General features: G+C 35.7%; 5 protein-coding genes across 6 annotated transcripts; 4 read left to right on the plus strand and 1 right to left on the minus strand.

The window, feature by feature from the left end:
- Positions 1-186: 186 nt before the first annotated feature.
- Positions 187-4,608, plus strand: LOC102614664 (protein disulfide-isomerase SCO2). The gene is made up of 3 exons (XM_006487037.4): positions 187-678; positions 1,520-1,646; positions 4,209-4,608. The coding sequence occupies exons 1-3, from the start codon at positions 325-327 to the stop codon at positions 4,280-4,282; spliced, it is 555 nt and encodes a 184-aa protein (XP_006487100.2). The 5' UTR covers positions 187-324; the 3' UTR covers positions 4,283-4,608.
- A 92-nt stretch (positions 4,609-4,700) lies between these two features.
- On the plus strand, positions 4,701-5,443 carry LOC102614964 (calmodulin-like protein 30). The gene has a single exon (XM_006487038.4). It carries the CDS (start codon positions 4,713-4,715, stop codon positions 5,268-5,270), a length of 558 nt encoding a protein of 185 aa, XP_006487101.2. The 5' UTR covers positions 4,701-4,712; the 3' UTR covers positions 5,271-5,443.
- A 300-nt stretch (positions 5,444-5,743) lies between these two features.
- LOC102614374 (pentatricopeptide repeat-containing protein At2g15690, mitochondrial) lies at positions 5,744-8,063 on the minus strand. The gene has a single exon (XM_006487036.4). The coding sequence runs from the start codon at positions 7,961-7,963 to the stop codon at positions 5,969-5,971; it is 1,995 nt and encodes a 664-aa protein (XP_006487099.2). The 5' UTR covers positions 7,964-8,063; the 3' UTR covers positions 5,744-5,968.
- A 733-nt stretch (positions 8,064-8,796) lies between these two features.
- Positions 8,797-17,599, plus strand: LOC102614093 (protein CHROMATIN REMODELING 25). Of its 2 annotated transcripts, none has more exons than XM_015532879.3 (21): positions 8,797-9,030; positions 9,542-9,922; positions 10,277-10,363; positions 10,496-10,736; positions 10,790-10,927; positions 11,024-11,080; positions 11,178-11,264; positions 11,824-11,919; positions 12,132-12,182; positions 12,946-13,020; positions 13,119-13,205; positions 13,811-13,902; positions 13,990-14,122; positions 14,558-14,677; positions 14,788-14,901; positions 15,015-15,098; positions 15,228-15,305; positions 15,390-15,448; positions 16,354-16,543; positions 16,640-16,738; positions 17,218-17,599. In XM_015532879.3, the coding sequence occupies exons 1-21, from the start codon at positions 8,846-8,848 to the stop codon at positions 17,566-17,568; spliced, it is 2,805 nt and encodes a 934-aa protein (XP_015388365.2). In that variant the 5' UTR covers positions 8,797-8,845; the 3' UTR covers positions 17,569-17,599. The 2 variants fall into 2 exon arrangements, with proteins under 2 accessions (XP_015388365.2, XP_006487098.2); XM_006487035.4 differs by having other exon boundaries at positions 10,802-10,927.
- A 2,350-nt stretch (positions 17,600-19,949) lies between these two features.
- On the plus strand, positions 19,950-20,984 carry LOC102613790 (uncharacterized). Its single transcript, XM_006487034.4, has 2 exons — positions 19,950-20,507; positions 20,637-20,984. The coding sequence occupies exons 1-2, from the start codon at positions 20,064-20,066 to the stop codon at positions 20,664-20,666; spliced, it is 474 nt and encodes a 157-aa protein (XP_006487097.2). The 5' UTR covers positions 19,950-20,063; the 3' UTR covers positions 20,667-20,984.
- Positions 20,985-21,291: the final 307 nt, after the last annotated feature.

The following is a 21,291-nucleotide window of genomic DNA, read 5'->3' on the forward strand; positions in this document are numbered from 1 at the left end:
TGTTCGAATCAGAATGACGAGTCTCGTCACAAATTGTCACTGTTAATCAAAATGAATGAAAATAAACACAATACATCAGGTCAAGGGGAATGTGAAGTGAACAAGGTGTCGTTTGGATTTTAAAAAAAAAAAAGGGAAAACAGAACATAATTTTCAAAATGTGGGCCCCGTCTAATCCTCTGTGTAAAAATCTACATCCAAAGACCTTGGTGAAATTGAATGCTACTTCGAATCAAACCTCAGACGAACTGTTTAGATTTTTTCCCGAAGTTCCATTTTTTTTTTCCCCCTCTGTTTCATTAGCACTTGCAGCTTGCATAATTTATGTACTCAATAAGCCATGCAAGCTCTATCTCCTTTCCTGCAAAACCCGCCACCACCTTCCGCTGCTTCGCCGCCAGCGACATCCCAGCTGGACCCAATTCCCTGAGATGGCCTCACTTCCCCTCTGCAGCTGACATCAGCATCCGGGTGGGCCCGGACGCTGAGGGAACCGCAGTCGGTGGCTCCCACGGCGGCGTGAAAGTGAATGCGAAGGAGAAGAAGTGGTCGAGAAACAGAGAAAGTTACTTGACTGATGACAGTGAACCGCTTCCACTTCCCATGACTTATCCTGATTCATCCCCGGTCCCACGTGAGGAGATTGATAAACGGCTTAGATGTGACCCTGAAGTTCAGGTATTGTTCACTCATTTCATTGTCTTTTTTTATTAATCTTGTGTTGAGATGCTTTGATGCTTTCGTTGTGTTTTGTGCTTTGTGTTTGTGCGTGTTAATGTGCTTTGCATTGAATTAATGATGGTGGCTGAGTGGAAATTAGCATTTTTGTTGAGTTTGTGAGATGGATTTGATGTTTTAGGAGCTGAATGACTTGCATTAGCTTAACTGGAATTGATTCTTTCTTCATTTTTGGGTTCTTGTGAGTGCTAAAACGTGGGGAACCTTGATACGAGGGTCTTCATAGACTTGAGCTGGATGCAATCTTGAACCCAGAAACTGAAGCCCGTGCATTATGGCCCTAGCCTAGACAAGTTCTCTCCTTTCTCACACAATTGTAACTGGAATTGAAGAGCTGATCAAGCGTCAATTCAATTGGCAGTTTCGACTTCAAGTTCTTTGTGAACAGCTAAGGAATTGATATGTAAAAGTGACATAGTTAACAATTGTAAAGCATAGTTGGTTGAGAAAGGCATTTGTTTTGGCAACTGTTTTGTTTCTAATGATTAGTGTACATATCAACTGAAACAATTTAACAGCAATGGCCTAAGACGGTCATGTTGTTTGTTAGGCTGGGGCACTGCCCAGTTGAAAGCCTGAAGTTGAGTTTAGATTGCATGTGAGCTCATGTGGGTGCATCCCCGTCTCAATGCATTGGTTATTCCTATTTATAACCATGCATAACTAGTATAAGTATCTTTAATACTTTCTTTTTTAAGTGGTTCGATGGGCACTAATATCAGTGTCTTGTTTGTCAGTATTGTTGCTGGAATTTGTGTTTGATTTATTGCTGCATGTGTAGGATTGTAAGGAAGTCGTTTATGAATGGACTGGGAAGTGTCGAAGTTGTCAAGGGTCTGGATATGTCAGCTATTATAATAAAAGGGGGAAAGAGATTATCTGCAAATGCATACCTTGCCTTGGAATTGGTATTTTTCTTCTTCTTTATCACTGAAGTTCATTCAATTGGTAAACTAAAAGAAGAAACGTGACTGGCTTAATTTTATATGTCATTTGGACTTCACTTCCCATTTGTGGTTAATTCGGAGAGACATAAAGAGCTTTTCACAAACAAAATGTAACTTAAAAAAAATAAAATAAAATAAAAGAAGGACAGGAGAAAGCCCAAATCTACTTTTAAGCTCCTACTTTCCTCAAGATTGGAATGCGGGTGGCCAACCAAAGAAAACTAGTTGTAAACCACTTAGTCAAGCCCCTGGGGCAAACAAATGTTATAGTTGTTAAACATATCAAAGAATTTGTTGCCAAAGCTCTTGAAATTAAGGTATATTCATCAGAATTTTCTTTGTAAACACCTTTAGTTTTCATTCAGTAACTTATTAATAATATTGAATGCTGCAAAGGTAAGATTTCTTCCATCTAAATTCAACCAAAGAATCACTAAATAGTTTGTTAAACCAGTTCATATTGATAAAAAAATGTAAAAGACATTGTGTTGTAAATGGATATGGAAGAGGTTTATTATTATTAAAAAATGTAAAAGACATTGTGTTGTCAAACATGAAACTTATATTAATAAGTGTTTGCTAGCAGTTTGAATGCTGACTGAAGGTCCATGTATATTTTATTTGTTAATGTGCAAAATAATGTTTTATCTCTCTTTTGTGCACTCTTACTATGACTTCAGTCATGCATTTTTTTTCCTTTTTCAAATTTCTTCTACAGTATGGAAGTTGCGATTTAATTACTCTTTAATCTTAAGTTGACTTGGTTTATCCTTATTATGGAACGCAATCTATTATTGGTAAACAAGTATAGCTCTTATGCAAAGTCCTTGTTATTCTTTTTAGGAGAAATTTTCTTTCGCTTTATATTTACATTTTTGCTGTGTACACTGTTCTTGTACTAATATCGATATGCTTCCTTCCTCCGAAAATGTGTGATGATGTAGTGCATGTATGGAAATACAATGACCTTTAACATACCATAGCTGATTCAAGCTTTGTTGAAGGTGACTTAGATATAGAGTGGACCACAATGGCCCAGTTTTGCCTTGAACTGTTATATTTACCTACCATATTTTTCCTTATCCTCAATACTTAACTTCTTAATCTTGAGGAGAGAATGCTATGAATGAATCTGCCATAACCTTATTCTGGATCAGTTAACCTCATCCTGGCATATGTTGATCACCCATTCAATGAATTATTGAGTATTTGAGTACTGCATGAGTAGCTCTTTACTTTTGCAGAATACATATTATGGCTTTTCATTGGTGAGTCTTGCAGGTTCTGCTTTTAAGAATTTTCTCTTCTAGTTGAACTACTGTCTTTTTAATAGTTATCCATAGACCCTGGTGGTCACAACATGCTTGGAGCAGAATAACGATGTACATGTTAAAGCCTTTTCAATTAATTGGAGGAACACTTCAAAATTTTGAGAAGCAGGTGTTCTACGAAACACTTAACCCGATTGAAACTATTCTTTTGAGGAGACAAGGTCGATGTCTTTAGAGCATTAAGAGTCTATTTCATTTACAGAATATTCAACATATTATTCTCCTCTTCACTTTTTCCTTCTCATTCAGTGAACAATCAATAGTGAAATTTTTACTGAGTTAAACTCATTTGTATCTGTACATAACTCTTACCTTGCATTCACAAGGGAAAACACGAAAAAGATTAACTTATATCTAATGTAAACCTCAAGTTGTTCAGTTTCAGAAGCTTTGGTTACTATGATGAAGTTAATTCATTGAGTCTATAAGTCAAAACTAACCCATGTTCTTGGTTTCTGATTGGGGAGCCTTTGATAGTTGGATTTTTTTGATTTGTTGAATGATAAATTGACTATGGGGAATTAGTGGTTGAATTTGTTTATTTTTTATGTTGATGTGCTTGGGGGATATCTGTGGGTCTCCATGTTGTCCAGTGGACTAATACGGATTCCTAATTATTAAATGTGAATATCTTAATTAATCTCAAGTAGCATAATAAATGTTTGACGAGAATCTGGTATTTGGTTTTTATGCTTTATTTGTCTGTTCTGTGTGTATGAAGGTTGTCTAGAATGTTATTGTGGATGCAATCACTTCTTCCTTTCCACATGTCTGAGAACTTCAGACTCGTGTATGAGAATATTAGATGATGTGGAAGTTCTGTTAGAAGTTGATCTTATCAAGACATCTTTTCTAGTGGTTTCTATGGAATGCTTAAGCATTGGATGATTATTCTTCAATCCTTGGATACCAAGTTTCTGGACTCTGGTATTTGGTTTTTATGCTCTATGCATCTATTCCGCATGTATGCAGGTTGTCTAGAATGCTATTGTGGATGCAATTAATTCTTCCTTTCCATATGTCTGTGAAGTTCAGATCCTTCTAGACATGTTTGCTGCTTACTAAGTTGCTAGGAACAGTATCTGTATGAACTATTAACTATCAATCCAGAATATGTACGTGCACTTTTTTGCCTGTTGCATCATGTGTTTGACAAACCTGTAGTTAAAACTTAATATTGTCATTATTGCAGGATATGTGCAAAAGATAACAGCGCGTAAGGACATTGAAGTAATGGAGGATTTGGATAATGGAAAACCACCTTGACCCACTTCCCCGCCGCCCCCCTAACTCGGGAATATTTTTCTTGGTAATTGAAGAGTTTCATTTTTTCACTATCTCTGATTCGTCATGTGCATTAGCCTTTTCGGCTATAGACTGCAAAAAGGCAACTTCCTTACAGTGGAGAATTTGAATGACACAAGCAAGGAATAGATTTGTAACTTGATTACAGAATGTATTCTTATCTTAATGTTCTTTTTTTGCAACCGTTTCTTTGTTTATCCTATCTGCTACTTGAGAATCTTCTGTTGAATTGATGCTTTTCAACTTTTTGGTTAAGGAATAAAAGGTTACCAATCAAATTGCCTTTATTCCATACACTTGTATTATATAATCATCCTATATGTATCCTAACAAGTATACAGGGCGGACATTCATTTGATAGAATAAGGTTTTGAGCTTTCTTGGTTTAGACATGTCAAACTTGAGCTTTCTCGATTTCCAGTACAAGATATCGAAAAATAAGTTTTTGAGAAAGCCATCCCGGTTGTTTTCATCACGAGACAGGCAAAATTCTAGTTTGTTACCAACTTTCCAGGCAGATAGAAATGAGATGAAACGAGTCTTTGATAGATTTGATTCCAACAAAGATGGCAAGATATCGCAGATGGAGTACAAGGCCATACTGAGAGCGATTGGGCAAGCGAGCATGATAAGTGAAGTGCCAAAAATCTTCCAAGTTGTTGATCTGGATGGAGATGGATTTATTGACTTCAAAGAGTTCATGGAAGCGCACAAAAAGGGAGGTGGGATCAGAACCATGGACATACAGAGTGCTTTCCGAACATTCGACAAAAATGATGATGGCAAGATAAGTGCAGAAGAGATTTTGGAAATGTTAAGGAGGCTTGGAGAGAGTTGCAGCCTAGAGGATTGCCGGAAAATGGTGAGGGCAGTCGACACTGATGGTGATGGCATGGTTAACATGGATGAGTTCATGACCATGATGACTCGGTCCATGAAGCTTGGTTAGAGAAGCTATTCTAGCTCTTCTGTTCGGGCAAAGTGGGGCTGCTCTTGTTATTAATTATTTACCAGAAATGTTACCGTGATCCAAGTATTTTTAAATGTATATTTTCGCTAGTTTTTCTGCTTTAAAGTAGACTGATGTAGCAGCGTGCAACATGCATGTTCTTTCAGCAGCAATTCTCAACATCTCCGCTTTATCTTTGAACATCACATAACTCTAATCTTGAAAAAAATGACTTTCCAAAGTTACATCACATAACTTGAAAAAAATGACTTTCCAGAGTTCCAATTGAAGTCGGAAGTGAAAAAACATGCATCAGACTGCATTTCACATATAGAGCTGGTGGAAGTGAAGAAACATGCATCAGACTGTATTTCACGTATAGAGCTGGTGTACGCGGTTTGTGATTATTGTTTTAGTCCAAAAGCCAAAAATATCTCCACTTACAGCATAGATCATATAAAAAGGCTTAAAGAGAAAGGAGCAAGTCAACACTTCAGTAGAATTTCATAAAATATTAGCAAATAGAGCATAAAAAAGGAGCACAGTATTAAGCCAGTGAACATTTCATTTCCAACTACCAATAACAGTTCCTCTGTTCACACCAGCCCATTTAACTTCTCACAGATTTGGCATTTACATATAAAGCCCTATTTAGAAGGAATCACAGTGAATATGTATCGCATGTTTAACAAAGACTTTCACCAGTAATCTCCACAGGAGCACTTGCCATCCTTGAAATGATGGAACCGTTTGTTGTCCCTGACAATCAATTCCCTCCCAACAATTCTGGACATGATCTTGATGGCATTATGACAGTCACCGCAAACACGGAGATTCTTAATGATCCTAAGAGGCGTCCTAGCCGGAGTACTGATCAGACCGTATGCTATTGCCAAACGTTCACTGTGATAAAGCAATGCCTGCTCTTTGGCCTCCTGATCAATGTCATGAAGCACATATCTTGTATCAGGCACATAGGTTGATTCCTTCATTTGATTCAATGCTTTCAATTTTTCATCATCCCTGTAAAGAGTTGGATTCCGAAACTCAACAAGTCTACTCTTCCCATCAAGTATGCTGATTGCAGTACGCTTCTTTGGTGGTGGTGTAGGGATCTTTTTAGGGTCAGCCTTTGATGGGTCAAGATCAACCATCAACTCCTCAGCATGATCTTCCAAGTCAATATCCCCATGAATTCGAGCATAATTTCTCAAAGCTTCCCAAAACTCTGCAGTAGGTTCAAAAGGCAGTTTCTGTTCAATAAACTGCTGAGCTTCAAAAAGATGTCCGCATTTTCCAAGAACACCAAGCAGCCCCAGATAATGCTCAGTTCCTGGACTGATGCCGAACTCACTTTTCATAGACTCAAAATGTATAAAAGCTTCTTCAATAGCATCAGCACTGCCACAAGCTGAAAAAACTTGAAGAAAAGTCTGCTCATTAGGTTGCAACCCCAATTTTCTCATCTGCTCAAACAACTGCAACCCCTCATCTCCCAAACCGTTATCTGCATACCCATTTATCATCAAATGCCATGAATCCATACTCCTATCCGCCATGTGATCAAAAACCCTCCGTGCATCAGTCATACTTCCACACTTGCCATACATTTCAATCACTTTATTGTTCAAAACCAAATCTCCCCTAATCGTCGATTGCAAAAAGTAATCATGAACCTTCTTCGCATTCTCATACCACTTAGGATTGCCACACAAATCAAACAAAGTATAGAAACAACTAGCATCCGCTTTAACTCCTTTATCCATCAGCTCAATAGCTTCCTTAACCTTCCCTTCCTGACACAACCGTGCCAAGTCAGCAACTGAAGGAGGCAGCACTTGATCACCAGCAGGACACTGATTCATGTTATTCGGGACATTGTTAAGCTGATTAGGGATTTGGTGACCCGGGGAGACCTGCTGATAAGAATTTCTAGCTTGTGGGTAGCCCTGATTTTGTTGGTTGTTCCACTGATTCGGGCTTCTAGGTTGCTGGAAGTTCTGATTACCAGGGTTTTGATACTGATTACTGTGTGGTTGTTGTTGATGAGGATAAACCTGTCCTTGATTAGGAGATCTCTGGCCCTGATAATTTGAGCGCTGATACTCCTGATTATTACTAGGGTTTTGATACTGATGATTACCCGGTTGATGTTGCTGAGGATAAGCCTGTCCTTGAATAGGAAGCCTCTGACCCTGATTAGGATATCCCCTATTCGGATAATTACGATCACTGCTATACTGATTAGTAGCATATCCATGCCCTTGATTAGGATAACTTAGATGGTTGTTCTGTTCTTGCTGTGAGGCCCACTGATTGTTATTAAAATTACTCTGATCGGGAAAAGCCCTAGAATCAGACAATGGTGACTGCGGTGGTTGTGGTGGTGGGGTATTGTACTCTACGGCTGACGTACTTAAGGTCTTTGCTAAACTTAGGGTTAGGGTTTTGCCGATAATATTGTTTTGCGGATGGTTCAAATAAGAATACTGAAGCGATGTGAATCGTACCTTCGTGAGAGAAGAGTGTCTTCGGCTTCGCAAGCATCTTATCGCCATGAGAGACGCCATTTCTTCTGGTTTTAGTGAAAACGAACGATTTCCTAAAACCCCTAGAAAACCCTGAACTGAAATGGAGTGTAACAATGTAACTGATTTTGGATGATGGGTTTTGGTCTGTGTTTTTGGGCTCATACAGCATCTACTAAGGCAGCATGTGGACCGGACCCGGTCCAGATCGGTTGAAGAATGATCAGTAGTAACACTTTGTTTGGGGATCTTCTTCGTAGGTGAGGGGAAAGTCAGGAAAACCTTGTAATTAATTTACGAGATTAAATGGATTTTGGTAATTATTTCAGGAAAATATATAAAATGGAAGTCCACCTATTATAATTTATAAACCATCGTATTTATTTTAAAAAAACTTATGATAATAGAAAGTAACTTTTTAAATTTTTTTATTGAAAAATATTTTAATTTGTAAGGAGTAATGCTACAATTCTCAAATAATATTTTTTAAAAATAAAAAATGACAATTTTTTATTAAGATTCAAATAAATACAGTACATGAAGAACCTCAACTATCAGCAGCAACGACACAAATCATATCACAGTGACCTACGCCATTAATAATCGTACAAGTTGATGAGAGTGCTGAAGTAAAGAAAAAGAAAAGAAGAAAAGTAATTCACTAGAGAGAGTAAAAAAAAAAAGAGAGAGAGAATTTGAGTTGCAAATTTATTTTTGAGAGAGAGAAAGAGGAGTTATCAAAATCTCGCAAGAAAAAAATTAAATAGTATTTTTATGTTTAAAATTAAAAAAAAAATAAAGTGAGGTGAGGTGAGAACATTCTTCATTAGATGATGAAATGCAATTATAAGTAATTTGTTTTGGTGCAATTTAATATTTTTCATAATAATATAATATACTTCGGAAAACTAAGACTATAGGGGGGCCCTTATGTTATTATCCCATGTCCTAATTTAATGCAATATCGGAACACTCACTTGTATCATTTGTGGTTTAGCGCCACAAAGGTGATTTGAAAAAAAAGCGCAAAAATTCTCAGTGTTGCTAATGGAAGACGACGAAGAAATTCTCTCAGATTCCGATCCATCTGATTCAAGCGACGGGTGCACCATTGATCGCGATGGCGCCGATTATAACGATGATAACGATGACGGTGACGATGAAGCATCCGCGGCAGATTCTGCGCCGTCCGATGAAGATCGAAAGTCGAAGAACGTCGACGCTCTCGTGAGGTAAGGTTTTACAAACAAAAAATTAATTTCCTCTGTTAAATAAATGTTCAGAATATCACCTTATTTTTTGTTTGAAGTATTAACGTTTGTCTGTTTGTTCACGTTAATCGTATGAATTAATTCTGATTTAGGGTTTCTACGAGTTGAGAAAATTGATAATTTGAATTTCAGCTGCCTTTCCGAGAAAAAAATTCAGTCCTTGATTTAAGATTTTTGAGTGTTTGGCTAAAATTAACATGGATTAAAAATGTAAGCAGTTTTGTCTAAGGTTTCTTACTTTTGGAGGTTTTCTAAATAATTTATTGGATCTGGAGTAAGCAGGGGTGAATGATTCTAATTTCTTAGGCCTCAAATATGACTTTCTCATTTTTGTAATAATTCCTTTGTTTGTAATAACGAGTTTAAAGTTGATGATACTGGGCTTGTACTAGTTTGAGAAAAACATTTACAATGCCCATGGTTGAATGGAAGTTCACTTATAACTTTGATATTTCCTTTTCTGATTTATCAGAGGCAACCTTGTTGTAAAAAGACAATCACTGCTTCCAAGAGTTCTTTCAGTGACAGAAGGGGCGGCTGTTTGTAGGAAGCCTTTCAAACCTCCCTGCTCTAATGGCTATGACAATGGGAATGACCAGCTTGCTCGTCGTCTTTGTGCCCGCAAACGGTTTGTTCCCTGGGGCTCTTCTCGGCCAGTGTTGGTTACAATAACCAACCGATTAGATTTACCAAGGACTGTTGAGAACAATGTCATAGAGGAAAATTTCACTTTGCCACCAGGAGTTGATCCTCTGGTGCTCTGGCAACCTGAGGAACCTCAAAATGATGGTGGTAACTTAGTGCCAATAACTGTTGATCCGTTGCTTGTTCGTTTCCTTCGACCCCATCAGAGGTATTGCTGATGATATAAATTCATATTTGGTTTCAATGGTTTGTCAGTTTTTGATATGTTGATTACTATATGATTTTTCAATGATATCAACATAAATGGAATTTATGTATTAAGAATGCATTCACCAATCTAAACCTAATTTACCGGTACGACCATTCTTCAATCTAAATCCATTGCCGGAGCCATTGATGAATATTGGCAGAGAAAAATATCCATAAAGGTAGAGATTTGAGGTTCGAGTATATATTATTAGATAAAAGATAAATGTAAAACAGCAATTATTTATTTCGTCTTTGTCATTTAGCTGTGCTTTTCAGTAATTGATATGATTTCTTTTTTCACATTGTAATGCAGAGAAGGTGTTCAGTTCATGTTTGAATGTGTTTCAGGGCTATTGAATGCTGCTGGTATACATGGATGCATTCTTGCTGATGATATGGGGTAAATGGATCATCTTTTCTGTGTAAATCCTGTCAGATCAAGTTCATAGGTTCCTTTTTTTTTTTATTACTATTGATTTATTTCACTGTTTAAGTCTTGTCTTCAAGGTGGTTATTGTACTTGCATTTGCAGGTTGGGAAAAACTTTGCAGTCAATCGCATTACTGTATACTCTTTTATGTCAAGGTTTCGATGGAAAGCCAATGGTTAAAAAGGCCATTATTGTCACACCAACCAGTCTTGTAAGTAATTGGGAGGCTGAAATCAAAAAGTGGGTTGGAGGAAGAGTTCAACTTATAGCTCTCTGTGAAAGCACAAGAGATGATGTTGTCTCTGGAATTGATAGTTTCACAGATCCCTGCAGCTCTCTACAGGTAAACTTTTGCTGCTATGTCTGATTATTTTCTTGATATATGCACTAATTTAGTTACCACGGCAGGTATTGATTGTTTCATATGAAACATTTCGGATGCATTCATCAAAATTTAGCTGCAGTGAGTCCTGCGACCTTCTTATATGTGATGAGGCTCACAGGCTGAAAAATGATCAGACACTAACAAATCGGGTATGACATGAAAAATACACTTATCCTTACTTTTGTTTATATATATATTCTTCATTTTTTTTTCACCTGATATTATTTATATACACTTTTGTGTAGGCATTGGCTGCTCTCTCATGCAAGCGTAGAATTTTGTTGTCTGGAACTCCTATGCAGGTAATACATAGTAGGCATTTTAAAATGATTCTTTATGCTTATGATAGCAAGTCCTTTTATGCATTCTGGATTTACTCCTTGATTTGGGCCTTTGCAGAATGATCTTGAAGAGTTCTTTGCCATGGTTAACTTTACTAATCCTGGGATATTAGGTGATGCTGCATATTTTCGCCGTTATTATGAGGTGAGCTGCTGCCTTATATTTAAAAAACTATTTATTGATGATAAACTAGAAATTCATTAGTTAAACTGCATTCATTTCTTTTTCATTTTTTAATTTTCGCCATGGGGTAGGATGGAGAAGAGTCTTGGTTCACAGGGAATGAGCACTTATTATGACCATTTCCATTCTTATTGTTCTATCAAACTGAACTCCGTCCTATGTGGCAGGGATGCTTTATATTACAGATTGCTGATATAGAGTGGTAAATAAAGAATGATAGGTGTTTTTCCATGCTGCAAAATATTGTAAAATCCATCTCCATGCTTTATCATATCATTCAAGGAGTAACCTCCTACTCCACAAAACAAAGCTTTGCTGATAGTATCATATAATAATCGAGCAATATGATTTTCCTTTTAATTTTTCAAAATATGCAGTTTAGGAATGTCTTCACCACATGTTTCATATTTGGTGTTATGTTCTATCAGTAGTTAAATTATTTATTCTTTTTTATTCTATTTTGTTTCACTCTGTTGACATATCTTCACTCTGTAAATGAACTGTGATTACATTTACAAAGACATCAATTATTTGTGGAAGAGAACCTACTGCTACTGAAGAAGAGAAGAAGCTAGGTATTGAGCGCTCTTCAGAACTAAGTGCAAAAGTGAATCAGGTAATTTTATTTATTTATTTTTTGCTTAATTATATAATAGTTTAGCTTTCTCAAGACTTATAGTGGCTACACTGCATTTTTAACTGGTAGATTCTGATTCTGTGATAGTTCTTTCATAACAGAAAAATGCGTCATATCTGGAGGAACTGATTGGTTACTTTTATTGCTTTAATTTTTTTTTTCACATTTGACTCGTAATTATCTATTTGCAGTTTATATTGAGAAGGACTAATGCTTTGCTGTCAAATCACTTGCCACCAAAGGTACATTTATCTTGGTCCAAAAGCTCTCTGTTGTTGTAGTTGCTTATTGTTTAGTGCAACATTTCATTTCTATTTGTAAGATCTTACATTGCTTATTGTTCCGAACTGTGTAGTGCTTTTACGTAAAGATAACTTCTTGATGCTCCTACCAGTTCTTGTGGCTGGAATTTATTGTCCTTAGCTCAGTTTTCTTTTGGAAGTCTAAGTGACTTGGATACTTTGCTTGTTGCTCAAACAGATCATCTAAAGATTGTTTTTGTTCAGCGCTCATCAATGTCAGAGTCACTATTCAATTTCTAGTCATTAGTTTCTTAGCCTCTCTCATCATGCTCAAATTTATTCCTGCTAATCTTTGCAGAAGTTGCTTTCTTCAATGTAGAATTCTTAATATAATGAAGCATACTCTTACTAGTTTGTTTACTGGTTGTATAGGCTTACAACCACAACATTCCTATTAAGTATCTTAACATTACCAGAACAAGAGTTAAGACTTAAGACCATTCTTTGTTGCTTGTTTTCTCCATAATGATCTATTCATACCCTAAGGGGGCTCCAAGATTGTGTACTTGTAAAGAGGTTTGGGAAAATGGCTTTACCATTTATCTAACCTTGTTCTATCACATCTGAAATTATTGGTATGGATCAAAATAAAGCAGATCTTTAATTTGATTTTTAAATTCCTTTTTATCAATCACTTTTTGATTTATCCCAACCTATCTTGAGTTTAGGTTCTGTCACTTCTAATTCTTTGTTTCATCTGTAGATAATTGAAGTCGTATGCTGCAAGTTGACTCCTCTCCAGTCAGAGCTATATAACCACTTTATACATTCCAAAAATGTGAGTTTCATTCTTATTTAGCTACCAAGTTTGATGAGAAATGTTCCCTAATATTGGCAATTAACCATACAGGTTTTGTGTTGTTGTCTTGAACGCAGGTTAAACGGGCTATTTCGGAAGAAACAAAGCAATCCAAGATTTTGGCTTATATCACAGCTCTTAAGAAGCTCTGTAATCATCCCAAGGTAATTAAACATATGGGAAAATTGTGATTACTCTAATCTTTTCATGATTTATTGTTTTGTTGAGAACCTTTTGAATTAGTAGTTGCTTTTTTTGAATTGGATACAATTTTTAGGCTTTATGTCCTAAAAGGATTTTATGTTAAAATTGCATCAATGAGATTTTTCCTTGGAACAATTTTTTCGCTTGAAACTACACTGAAGCTTGGTCAAAACTTCCTAGAATTGGACTTCATTTGGGTTTTGATGATCCTTTGGTTCTAGAAATGTTATAATCTCTAAAGAACCATCGATAAATATTCTGTCAATGTCTCTGGCCTAGACAATACTGATTGGGACTACTATGGGATATCAAGGGTGCTTGGCCTAATTAATAAATTGAATGTGTACATATTGACATTAGTACAATTCCTTTTTCAGTGATATGAATCAATTCGGTATGAAAATGAACGTATTGTGAAGATGCTGAACTTCTGCTTTGATGCATTAACTTGCTCTTGTCTAGTTTTGCTACCTTTCCCATCCTTTTAATTAACATCTGTTCTGTTATAAGAATAAATCCATTGTCTTACAGTCTGATCCTCGGTTAAGACTTTTTGTATGTGCAGCTTATCTACGATACTATAAAAAGTGGAAATCCAGGAACCACTGGATTTGAGGACTGTATACGTTTTTTCCCTCCAGAGATGTTCTCTGGAAGGTGAGCATTTGTTTGTATTATTTACAAATATTATGCTTAGCATATATGATCAATTAAGATGTCATTTGCTTCCCTTATAATTGTTAGATCTGGATCATGGACTGGAGGTGATGGGGCTTGGGTTGAACTGTCTGGAAAAATGCATGTCTTAGCCCGGTTACTGGGCCATCTACGTCAGAGAACTGATGACCGAATTGTTCTGGTCTCAAATTATACTCAGGTACTGTTAGATAGTAATTCTGGTTAAATAAAGTGGTTCAGCACCATGCAATATGGATGGAGATCATGCTTGTTATTCATAATGTGACTGTCAGTGTGCTATTGGTTTCCTAATCTATAGTCAGTATCTAGTTCCGAAAACACGGCATAGTTCTTTGCCACCCAGCATTTTTTATCATCAGTAAGCTATTGATTCATTTCTGGATTTATTTGATAAGGAAATTTCGATGAAGTAATGTAAATAACAATTGACATTGTAAATGGGTAATTTTCTGTTTTTTGAATGAAATTTATTTCTGCTTGTCAAACTTGGTTGCAGCTATACAAGAACTAGCTGAAGCCACCATATGAAGCATTTATTAAGAAACTCTTCCTTGTGGAAGATATCTGATGCTATTCATTTATTTAATAAGTAAACCTTGCTATCATGTATCAGACACTGGATCTATTTGCTCAATTGTGTCGTGAAAGAAGGTATCCATACTTGAGGCTGGATGGAACTACATCAATCAGCAAAAGACAGAAGTTAGTGAATCACTTTAATGACCCTTCAAAGGTGGAAATTTTTCTTATTTTGAATATAAAATTGGGGTCTTTTATGTTCTTCATGTTGTTGGGCATGTAGCCTTATTGCCAGTACTTAAGGTTTATTTCAATCATTTGCAGAATGAGTTTGTTTTTCTCTTAAGCAGCAAGGCTGGTGGCTGTGGCCTCAATTTAATTGGTGGTAATCGACTTGTGTTGTTTGATCCTGATTGGAATCCAGCCAATGATAAACAAGTAATTAACTCATGCTAACTAGCGCACTAATTGTATGCCAATTGGAAGTAGAATGTATGTCTCGTCTATCATAATATTCTGATTATTTGGATACCTTGTTTTACTCATAACAGGCTGCTGCAAGAGTTTGGAGGGATGGACAAAAGAAGAGGGTATTCATCTACCGTTTTCTGAGTACTGGAACCATTGAAGAAAAGGTTTTTATGCGGCAACAATAACTGTTTTTTTTTTTTTTTTTTTTGAACTTGCAAGATAGTTTGAGCTTCCAATGAGCAACTATTCACAGTTTTATTTAAAGTATAAAAATTTTGCATATGTTTTCTTAGGTATACCAGCGTCAAATGTCTAAAGAAGGGCTTCAAAAAGTTATTCAGCAGGAGCAAACAGATAGCTCTGCAACTCAGGTTCTTGATTAGCTGTTTCTGTCATGATCTCTGCTTGGAATTTGAGCTTTAATGAATGAGATAGATAATAAGTTTAAATTGCAGGGAAACTTTCTTTCAACCGAAGATTTACGTGACCTGTTTACATTTCATGATGATGTGAGGTATGTTACGTCCCTGAAGTTGAAATTATTGTTATTTGAATTACAAAAATGACATTTGTTGGTGCTGCAACTTGAAAGCAAAATAATTGGGGTGGTTGGAAAAGTTTTAAAGTTACAGGAACTATGGATGAATTTTTGCATACCATGAATTTGCATCTTATTTTTAGCATGCAAAGTAGGATTCATGGTAACTCTAGGCTAGGATTTTAGAATGGGAAGGCAAAAAGTTTCATATTTTTAACTGTGAGAAACAATTTGTTATATTTTTGCCTGTACAGTTGGCGACCATTTGTTTATTATTTCTGTATTGCAAAGCAGATCAAGTATATGCCATTCGACTTCAACATATCATCATCAACAGAGGGTTTAAATAGAATGATCTACATATATGAACTGGATCTGTGAATTTTAGCCTATTGAAATATTGTCTAAAGTGAATTAATCGTTCTTGTTTGATGTAGTTAAAATTAAAATTTTAAGTCATGTTAATGCCTGTTGGCTATATAGCGGCCGTACTTCACTAAAAGAAAAAAAAAACATTAATAGAGATGTTAGTACATTTTAGAGTGAATGCTATGAATTGATGCAACATATAGTCTGCAGAGTTCCCCTATTGTTTCTTGGAAGTCTGCCTGGCCACTAGAAGAAACCACCATTTTGAGCTTATACTTTTTGATATTATCCAGACTTTAGGCCTCACTCCAAATGGTTTAACATAAAAGTGATGGTTTTATGTATTTTAACAGTTATTGATCTGACTAGTAGCTGATATCTGGAATTAATGAATTTTTTTATACACTTTGACAAAAACCTTAGCTGTTCTGAGGATCAAATCTTTAGTGTAACAAAATAGCATTGCAGCTCCGCCATCATGTATAAAAGTTTAGTTTAAAATGTACATGTAGGTCTGAAATTCATGAAAATATGCATTGCACTCGTTGCCAGAATTATGATGATGGAGCTGAGAGCATAGGAGAGGGAGATGAAACCAACTCAGCAAACAAAAATGATCAGTCTGATCAAGAAGTTACCGACATAGGTGGTTTTGCAGGACTTGCTGGATGTTTGCACAAGTTGAAGAGCTCAGAAAAACAGGTTGATCACTGTATTATTTTGCTAACTAATTATTATTACAATTATTAGTATTTTAGTTTTTATATCATTTTTATCTTCTCTTCCAAATTATTTCAGTTAGGAACTCCTTTGGAAGAAGATTTAAATAACTGGGGGCACCATTTTTACTCCATGTCAGTGCCCGATGCTATACTTCAAGCCTCAGCTGGTGATGAGGTTTGTCATTAGTTTCCAATTTTGTATTTACTTTGATTGTCCTTTTTCAAAAGAAATAGAATTCAAAAAGATAAGTTGCACACAAATCTATGTTCTATATAATCAAATCTCTTAGGTTCAGTATTGTTGTATCTAATCCAAATTCATCTATTTTAGACTTGATAATATAAATGAGTTTCCATAAAATACTGAAAAACTTGGTGAAGCACCTCCTGGTCTGATGATGTGTGCGGAGAGTGAATGGTTTGCATTCTAGGAGTACTTTTTCAATCTACATGGATCATGCCTAATTATAAAAATTCTTTGGAACTTTTGCATTACCTAATGAGATTCTACTTATTATCTTCATGACTGTTCTCTGATGGAAGGTGAGCGTAAAAGATATGAAACATAACTCCAATAATCATTTACATCTATATGTTTTCATTATCTGCCATCAAATGAATATGCATAGTACTCAAATTTTAGTAATCTTACAGGTCACATTCGTTTTCACTAACCAAGTAGACGGGAAGCTTGTGCCAATTGAATCAAAAGTAAGCCCGAAGATGCAAGCGACAGAAGGAAACAAGAACCCGAATAATCATATTACTAATCCCAAGCCGAAGCTGGACCAAAGGTCCAAGTTATTATCTCAACATCATAAGCTACTAAAAGATGTTCCTTCACTCGAAAATTCGGCGAAATTCTCATTATCTGCCTCTTCCCAGCCGAAATCAATGAGAACTTCTCTAAAAGGTGCAATAAAGCCTAAACTCTCTTTTGGAAATCAATTGCCATTGAAAAGATTTTCTCCTGATAATGTAGAACATGATGATGACTTTGAGTAAAGTTTTTGCGGCTCAAAAAATTAATTCTTAATTTTTGTTTTTTTAACTCTTTGTTCATAGTTTCTCGACAATCTAAGTGCGCCATACATGACTTCAATAAAATTAAATGAATATGTGGTGCTTTAAGTAATTCGCATGTGCATGGATACCTTAAGTTGGAGACCCGAGCAGTTTTTTGTTGGCTTCGGAGTGGAGTGGGAATAGATTCTGACCAGGACCAAGACCCAAACCAAAGATCTAACAGACTTGATAAAGGATTAAATTAATGTTGATAAAAAAAAAAAAGACATATCAATAGGTCTCTATCACTTAAGCTAGTTAGCTTAGCTTATAAAAGCTTGATCATAAAGTCCAATTGTGGTCTTTTTTTTGGATCCCGCTACGTTACGTCAAGCGTAACATACATCCATACACAGCAACAGTTCCCATGATGGAACCTACTATTGTTGCTGTGTGTGGCGTACGTTACGCTTAACGTAACGTAGCACCAACCTTTTTTTTTTTTGTGGGAATGAAGGGCTTTCAACGAATTAATGATTACCGACTTATGAAGTGTCTCTGTAGTCTGTAGGAAGTAATTCTAAACAGAAAGTACTTACTGCAAAACCATTTTAAAGCATTTTTTCAGCTGTGTTTGTCTAACAAAGTTTAAGCATTATGAATAATAACTTTTGATTTTCAACAACGAAAATTGCTTTCTAACACTGCCAAAATTACTTAATAAATTAGATTAACAGCCACTAGAACGATTGTAATTTGTAATTTGGTATGTATTGCAATAAACTTAGAACAGAAACATATGATCAAACTGGTAGTAATTAGATACTATAGAACAGTTATAAAGAACTTTCTCCCATGACATGATTTTCGGTCAACTAAATTATTTTTCAATTACAGTCATAGATTAGCCTGCCTTTTGAAGAATAAATTCTCATAACACAATTTTCTTCTGTAACCATATAATAATAATCTTCTATAATCATGCTTCATTTATGCCCCCCTTAATATAGTATGGTGAGACAGGAACTACTAGGAAAAAAATGGCAAAAATTTAGAGCGCAGTTGAAGAGGTTCCCACCACCCCCCCCCCCCCCACTTCTTCTTCTGCGCGGATCTGACATTGTAAATCGCGCCGCATAGCGTAATTGAGCACAAAATGGGATGAAAAAAAAAATTATTCTTCTTGATTAATTAAGAACAAAAACGACAAGTTCTGCTCACAAAATGGGAGACCGTAAGGGAGACAGTGTCCTCAGATTATGTTTTTCTCCACTTCCAATAAGGTAGGTACGCTGTCTCTTGCCTCTTCTGGGTTTATCTTTCAAAACTTGGGCAAGAAATGAGAATCAGCCACGTGGCAGAAACCCAGTTGGTGTGTGAATCGAAAATTGTATTGATTTTATATGGTCTTACAGATGAGGATGAGGATTAGTGCCATTCGGCCACTGCAATTTCAAACATGTGAAGGTCAATAAGCCAAAGTGGATCAGGAATTGCTTTTTCACACTCACATGGTGCTAATTAATAGTCAAATCAAAGGGCCTAAGACCAATCTTTCTTTTTTGGTAGTGTTGGTAAGATTTGAGAGAAATTCAATTTGTTTATTGATGAGTAATTCGATTAACAGCTAGACCAGCTCAAAGTCCACATGGGTCTTTGTTCTCAATATTATTGTTTTTGGTTTGATGGAAAAGTGAAGACCCAAATTTTTGAAGTGTAATGTTAGGAATTTCAACAATTAAGTCTCAATTTTAATTTTAATTTATGTGTTACTAAGTAGGTGGTAAAATATTAATTTTATTAATTATAAAACTTATTATTCAATAGATAAATGTATAAAATAATTAAAATTCAAGTTAAGACTGAACATCTTAATTATTATTGTTGTTTAACAGTATTGTTTAAGAATAATAATAATAAATTCTATACAGAAAATAAATAAACAAGCAAAACTACTAAAACACTGTTATCAATTTTACAAAGAAGTTTGATTCAAATTATGTCAAAAATTTCCATTTTAAGTGTAAATTAAACTTAAAAAGAGATTAAAGAGAGAAGCAACAACGCCTACCTTAAGGGGTCTTGCCTACTAATCCAAATCATTATTATTATAAAATTTTTCTAATCCAAGGTTAAACAATGGTGATCAATTGCTCTTAAGAACATGATTTGGCCACATAAGGCTGAATATTCGGGTCAATAGGCCTTATCAGTTTGTCTAGCCTTTCACTTAAATACTACAATTAAAAATGTTAATCATTTGCATCTCATGACAAACACAATTTATTTATTACAAAAACATTGAAGTATTACTATCTGTCAATCACAAGGTGACAAATCCAAGTAACGTGAGATGTCAAACTCATCATGTGCATAAACACAATTACACCAAACTTCCTCCTATATATAAATCCAAACATCTGTTCATGGATTCTAACACTGTAAATAAGAGATAGCATAAACTTGTAACGCATCTAAATCTTTGCTAGTTTTGTATGTCCATGGCTTGCATGGACCCAAGAATCTCCTTCTCTACTGACTTTGTAGAAACAAAAAATGAAGAAAGCAACTACAGAGAGGCACCAGTTTCTGCAGACTTTGAATTTTCCGTAAGAAACTACAACATGAAACCTGCTGACGAGATTTTCTTCAAGGGCATGTTGGTGCCTTTGAAGGATAATTGTGGCAACACGACGAGAAAGACGACTACCTTGCGAGAGGAACTGCTTGCTGATGATGATGAGTATGAACATGCACTGCCAAGAATGCCAAAGAGTACTGCAGCGTGGTGGAGGGAGAGACTGGGGCTTAAAAGGGCTCACATTCTATCTAAAAGAGGCGACACAAACGATGGGGTGCTTATGGAGGATATAATTGAAGAGAAGAAGTCGGTGTTTGTTAATGTCAATGAGGAAGCACCTGTTGGCAAGACAATTCAGGTAAAATGGGAGTGCCTTTCTTTTTTTTTTTCTTTGGAGAGGCAAATGTGTTTTCATTTTTTTTTCCTCATCGTTGATTGTTCTTCACAAGTGGGTTAGATCTTAACTGGATGATTTCATTTGTTTCAGGAACTTCTGATTGAAGGAGGGTTAAATTGAAGAGATGCTGTAGCAATATAAAACCTGCAACTATGGTGAGTTAAAGCAAACGAAGATCGAAAGAAGAACAAGAAGCAGGGGAAGCTACTTGCAAAGCAATATTGACATTTGGTTTTACTTCCATTTTTTTTTACTCTTTTTTTTTTTTTTTTAATATTATTATTACATAACAACAAAGCTGCTTCTGGATAGAGCTGAAGTAGAGAAGAATTTGCCTGTCTTGTTCTGTACAAATGTTTTGCAGCTGAAGAACTTTCATGAACTAGATGAATTGACCGTTGTAATTTATTTATTCTATTTTTCAACAACTATTTATGATTTTGCCCCTTTTCTTACACACACATATATATATATATATCAGATGCTGCACCAACCCCTCTCCCTCTTCATCAAATGTTAAGAAGAGAGTTAAAATGACACTCATCAATTGACAGTCTTGATTGGAAACAAACTACAATGCACTTTCTCATTTAACATTTTTATCAAGATCAGTGCTGACTCAATAAAACATCCAGGATCTTCTCTTTTCATGAATTGCCATGTCACCATTCATCAGATGCGAAGAGAAAAGCATTTTAAGAAAAAAGGGGGGAAAAAAATTGAAGAGAGACGGGGCATCCCTCAC

Source organism: Citrus sinensis, chromosome 8 (genome assembly GCF_022201045.2).
Source record: "Citrus sinensis cultivar Valencia sweet orange chromosome 8, DVS_A1.0, whole genome shotgun sequence".
NCBI classification, from domain to species: Eukaryota; Viridiplantae; Streptophyta; class Magnoliopsida; order Sapindales; family Rutaceae; genus Citrus; species Citrus sinensis.